Source organism: Rhincodon typus, chromosome 6, assembly GCF_021869965.1.
Source record: "Rhincodon typus isolate 14 chromosome 6, sRhiTyp1.1, whole genome shotgun sequence".
Taxonomy (NCBI): domain Eukaryota; kingdom Metazoa; phylum Chordata; class Chondrichthyes; order Orectolobiformes; family Rhincodontidae; genus Rhincodon; species Rhincodon typus.
This window is the reverse complement of record NC_063337.1, coordinates 84,462,615-84,468,614: the sequence shown is the minus strand read 5'-3', so window position 1 is coordinate 84,468,614 and position 6,000 is coordinate 84,462,615. Positions and strand designations below refer to the sequence as shown.

General features: G+C 37.1%; 1 protein-coding gene across 1 annotated transcript in view; it reads right to left on the bottom strand.

Annotated features, from left to right (window-relative positions):
• Nucleotides 1-6,000, bottom strand: part of dis3 (DIS3 exosome endoribonuclease and 3'-5' exoribonuclease) — a 48,371-nt gene that overhangs the window by 17,798 nt on the left and 24,573 nt on the right. Inside the window, exons 12-15 of the mRNA XM_048598406.1 lie at nucleotides 5,722-5,786; nucleotides 5,073-5,157; nucleotides 2,877-3,004; nucleotides 1,824-1,910 (exon numbers count right to left, since the gene is read on the bottom strand). Of these exons, the coding sequence (XP_048454363.1) occupies nucleotides 1,824-1,910; nucleotides 2,877-3,004; nucleotides 5,073-5,157; nucleotides 5,722-5,786 (365 nt within the window). The remainder of the gene's footprint in view (nucleotides 1-1,823; nucleotides 1,911-2,876; nucleotides 3,005-5,072; nucleotides 5,158-5,721; nucleotides 5,787-6,000) is intronic.

The window sequence follows — 6,000 nt, the reverse complement described above, 5'->3', positions numbered from 1 at the left end:
TCTAGGCCCGAAACGTCAGCCTTCCTGCTCCTCTGAAGCTGCTTGGCCTGCTGTGTTCATCCAGCTCTACACCTTGTTATCTTAGAATAGTTAGGTGATTGTTTTTGACAGCGTGGACATAATAGGTTGAAGGGTCTTTTCTCTGTACTATAGATCTTTATGATTCTAACAAGTGCATGAAATGCAACCAGTTTCAAGTTTCTCTACAATTTCACATAGCACCTTGATTTTGGACTGCATCATAGTTGGATAAGAATCCCAGAATTCCCCACCTAACAAAACCATGAATGCATCTACATGGGCAACAGTAGCTGAAGATAATAATCATCACCACCTTCTCAGGAATAATTAAGAACTGGCAATAAATACTGCCTGGCTTTGCCAGTAATGGTCAAATTCAAAGAATGAAAAAAAACTTCTGAAAACAGGTTCCACGTTTTTGATTTCAATATTGCATGCTTCAGCAAAAGATTTGGCTTTCCTCTCACATTCTTGCAACATACAAGTTTTACAACAAAAGAAGATTCAAACGAAACTACAAATGACTGTTCCTAAAAAATAACCTAGAAATACAACACATGAATTAGAAACAACTGATGGGGTATTGTTTAGACGGACTGCTGTGTATTATTCTATACGGATTTAGAGAATAAAATGCCATTAATCAGTATTTAATACTGCTAGGAAAGAAAAAACAAACCAAATTATGCTCAGAACATTCAGCTGCTCATGTTTTCAGAAAGTACAAAAGGAAAACTCTAAGCATAAAATTTTGAATAACCCTGTATAATTGCAGCTCAGTGTGCAGTTAAATCATTTGGCTTATAAGATCCTTTGTCAGGGAAACTCAGTCATTGCTAAGATAGCCTGATTTAACCCAAAGTAACTTCAGTACCTCAGGTGCGGGAGGGAGTAAAAAGTAATTAAACAGAATTCTCTATGATTTCTTTTCCCTGTAAGGCAAGTTTAGATCAAAACCACACTGCATTACATAAAACAATTCATTCAGCATAGAGTAAAATATCAACTAAGTTACATTATTATAGTGCAATGGGAGATCAATGGAAAAATAGGGACTTGCATTTATTTAGGATCTTGTACAACCTCAAGACATCAGCACTTTACAGCCGATTAAGTACTCTGAAGCATAGTCTTAGTTGCAATTAAAACACGATCCAACTTGTATGTAGAAAGCTCCCACAAATGGCAATGTTATAATGATCAGATAATCTGATTACTATGGTGTTGTTTGAAGCATAAATATTAGCTGGGATATTGCAGATAATTTCCTCGTTGTCCTGTAAAGTAAGTGTTGTTGGATCTTTTACGTTAATCCGAGTATAGATACGGTCTTGGTATAACGGCTCATCCAAAAGGCAGCATGTCCAATAATGCAGTATCCTGAATGCTGCACTGATTAAGCCAGCCTAGCTGTGTGTGCTCAGGTCTTGAAGTGAGACTTGGACTCCAAAACATTCTTACTCAAATAATAAAAGAATAATCCATATAAGCACAAAAATTCTGAAATGTTAAGATTGAACACTTACATAGTTTTCACTTTTACAGAACAGATTCAAATCACATTATGGATAGAAAATCAATTTTGCTACTTCATTAAATATCAGTTACTATAATCATTGAATAAATGACTGCATTGTATTTCTCAAAATTAACTGTGTGAAAATAAATGTAATCTAAAGGTAAAAGTCTATATTTTCTGTATTTTGATTAATTTTGACTATTATAACACAGGAATAAAATATTCTTCAAAATGAAATTAACTGATCTCAAAGCTACCCAATATTTAAATCTGCAATACGTACTTTAATTCTTTGGTTTGTAGGTCGATAGGATCATGGGTTTCACTGTCTATGTGAAATCGCACTTCAGGAGAAGACAGTGTGAGCGCACTGGAAACAAAAATACAGATTTCAATTAAACCACAATTAGACTCCCCCAGTAACTAAGGCTCATAATTTGAGATACAAAATAGCATTCAGCACTGAGTGAATTACCCAGTTAACTTAATTATTGCTGCTCAAATGGCCCTCTCAACTTCTGCACTATGATGTCAAGTTGAATATGGCAAAACCATTACCTTGTAACACATGCTGTGGAATTCAAGTTAATTTAAGTGCCAGATTAAATTTAAATTTGAATGCTCTCACTTAATTTGATCAGTAAATCATTTGTCAAGATTACTTTTACTGTTTATTTTTCTCGTGTTAGTTGCAGGATAATTCTGTTAAGTATATAGACAACTTCCCTGCACTTTGAATAATGTTACAATGGCCCAGATATTCTAATCAGGGTTGGAAACCTTAGGTCTGTGATTTTGGACATAGTTGGTGGAGGATGACGAGTGAGTCGAGTGCTCAATATAATAGCTAATACTGACAAATAGGCTTTTAATTCTCTAACTTTTCTTGGGCAACTACCAGCTTAACTCAGTCTGGACTCTTCAAATTATCTGAATTTAATGAATTTCTGGCTGGTTCTAGACACAGGAGAACTGCCCATCAGAATCTTCAGGTTCTTGGGCAACGTCCACAGAGACTTCTGCACCTGATACCCTGCATGGTCCCAACATGCAATTCTAGTTTACACTGCTTCAATGACTCTGGCCTTCAGAAAATCTGGGCTAGTGTGTTTTACACCGTCTGAAAGGGCAAACACTCTGCCTTATATCTCATGAATGTACTGCATAGGTGCATCAACCTAGATTTTCTCAAAATCTCAGGATTCAATCCATAATCTTCTGACTTAGAAGCAAATGTAAGTCTACAGAAAGCCCTGGACTAAATGATTCATTTTAAGAATAAAATAATATTTTGTGTACATTTGAAAGAAGAAAAATTTAAAACATTTAAACTCACCCATTGTCAATTCTTCTCTTTTTCAGAATTTTTGCTAGTTTATTTAAACGACGAAGTCCTAACGTAACCTCATCATTCATGCTTTCATCATCAATTCTCATTTGTGCTTCAGCATACGTGAGTGATGCCTATTAAACAAATGTGCAAAAATAAATACATACAAATACTATTGTCAAATTTTGTACAAAATTTATACACAGCCTCCAGAATGAAATTGCACTTATTTAAACTAGTTAAGTTAACTCCAATGGCCATCTCTCAATGAAAACCAATACTTTCTTTACATTGCTGCTTGGACATACTAGGCCAGATTTTTCCGAGGCGTGGCAATCTCATGTAGAAAGATATTTTATGAAAGAGAGTGCCACATTTCCCAGAGGAGATTCTGATCCAGTCTCCCTCAGAAAGGCAAAGCCACACCTCTATTCTGACAGTTTTTTCATAGTGCAGAACTGTCAGAAGAAGCAAACCATGCCCCCTTTCCACAGCAGGTAGCTGCCAATTTGAAGATACAGACAGCCACTTTGGCAGCTGCTGTCAAACAGTACCTAAGAGTGATGTTTGCATCCCAGGTGGGTTGGGGAATGAAAGTGAAGGGTAAGTAGGGTACCACCTTGGTGGGGGTTAGAGTGCCAAGTGGTATAGATGCAAGGTGGCAAGGTAAGTGATGATACGTTTAGACTGTAGGTTGTCGTAGGCGTGGGGCAATTCTTGGCCAATGGCAGGTGTTGGATCAGGTTGGGAGTGAGTGAGAACGAGATCGTGAGAGAGACAGAGCCAGAGAGCGTGAGAGAGAGCAAGCACGAGCCAGAGAGCGCGCGGGAGAGGGAACACACAAGCGAGAGAGTGCTCGCGAGTGGCGGGGACATTGGTTGGTTGGTGATGCGTGCTGGCTGCAGGTGAGGAAGGGGTGTGCGGCAGACAGCAGGCAAGGTATCTCAAGTCAGGCAAGAAACAGGAGATGAGGTTGTTGAGTTCAGGGTTGCCAGATCAAGGACAAGGGGGTGGGAGGTACAAGGTATTATGGGGTTGGTTTAATAGTTACTCAGGAGTTTGACTGTGTATGCAATAGTCCAATGTTTCCCATGTTAACTACTTAATTTTATCAGAACTCGCAAATTCTCTGATTTAATGGAGACTTTTGGAAGCTTCCAGGCATATGGAAATTGCCCGGTGCATATAGAAATACACAGGGTCCCTTTGTGCAACTCCCATCTACGCTGAAATAACGACCACCTGGCATGTGGAAAATCCAGCTACTTTAATATACAGAGGCTAAGATTACTTGACCATTTATTTTTCAGATCGCATTAGAACTGTTTTAGTAATTTTTGCTGCTAGCCTTTTTTTTTATTTAAATGGATATCATTCCACAATTAAACTGCAAATGTATTCATCAGCTCTTAAGACAGCATTGATACACCTGGCTGAATGTTTGTTTTCTAGTCAACAAATACAAAAAATGTCTGCAAATAAACAACAGGCTATTGTGTCTGAATACAAAGGCTACTGAGATTTAACAGGATAATACCATGGAACGTTGTACATATTAAATAGTTTAGAAGCTAAGAAAGCTTAAAAGTAAAAAACACTAACTTTTCATATTTGATTTTATCAACATTTCACTATCATCTGCAAATTTATCTAGTATTAACTGACAGTTGACTATCATCCTGTGATTTAAAAAGGGGCATTTAAGAATTAAAGTGTGTAAGGTTCAAAGAGTTTCCTGTGTTCATCCAAATTTATTGCTAAGAAGTGGAATATGTGTTTGCATTTCAAAATTACGACCAATGAAATTAAAACAGAAAATGCTGGAGTAACTGAAATCTAGCAGCATCTGTGGAGAAAGAAAGGTAATGGTTTAAGTATGATATGACTTTTTTTCAGAACTATTCTGAACAAGTCATATTGGACTCAAAATTCTGTTGGCAGATCTGTTGAGTTGCCCCAACGTTTTCTGTTTTTATTTCAATGTTTGACAATCTGCAGTAGTTTGCTTTTATATAAGTAATTAAGTTGCTTATGTTACATTATATTTTAAATAAAGCTTTGAGATCACCTTCTCTTTTACTCTTCGTTGTTTGCCTGTTCTGTCACTTCAGCCACATAACCAGAAGATTAAGTAGCCATATTAAGGAAAATGGAGTGAATAAAAAAATTTCCTGGGCTCAGGACTTTAAAATATTACTTTACCTTTGAATTAATAACACTTTTTGTATACATAGTATGTAGAATTTCAGCGTTGTGTGTCATTTCCCAAATACAAGAAAATGCAAATCTATAAAATAAACGAACACAAGTTAAGTGACTACCAATATCTTCAAGTTAGAAAATAAGGCACAGATTTATCAAATTACTATGAACTTAATCTGTTGTTGTCCTTGGCTATAGGTCTGAAGGAATCAACAACTTCATCCCCTGTACATGACTTATTTTCTGGGTGTCAGAAACAGAGAATGCTAAAAATCTCATCTCAAGTAGTCACTGAAGGCAACTGCCAAAGCGGAAAGAAGGAAAGGGTTGTCATTCAATTAGAGTTTCTCAATGCTACACTTAAGATCAGGAAACAAGCAAGTACAAATATAGAGATAGCAGGAACTGCAGATGCTGGAGAATCTGAGATAAGGTGTAGAGCTGGATGAACACAGCAGGCCAAGCAGCATCAGAGGAGCAGGAAGGCTGACGTTTCGGGCCGAGACCCTTCTTCAGAAAAATGTTTTTCTGAAGGAGGGTCTCGGCCCGAAACATCAGCCTTCCTGCTCGGCCTGCTGTGTTCATCCAGCTCTACACCTTGTTAGCCAAGTACAAATATAGGACATGCACAGACAAAAAAAAAAGTTACCTCTCAACATTGGATCTTAAGGAGCAAAGATTTGAGCTCAGTAATTCAGGAACCATATCAATTCTCTATTGGAAATCAAATAAAACAGTATTATTGCTATTGTGTCAGCTTCTTTCCCTATCCTTGTACTGAAGGTAAACAGTGTCTCCTCCAGACTAGTTCTATGACTGAAACAGGACAAACACATCTCTTGAAAAGTTGATACTATCATAGCTGAATTGCCATAAAACAAATATTGTTTTGCTCAAACTAAGTCCAATTAAAAACACTTCATTTCAA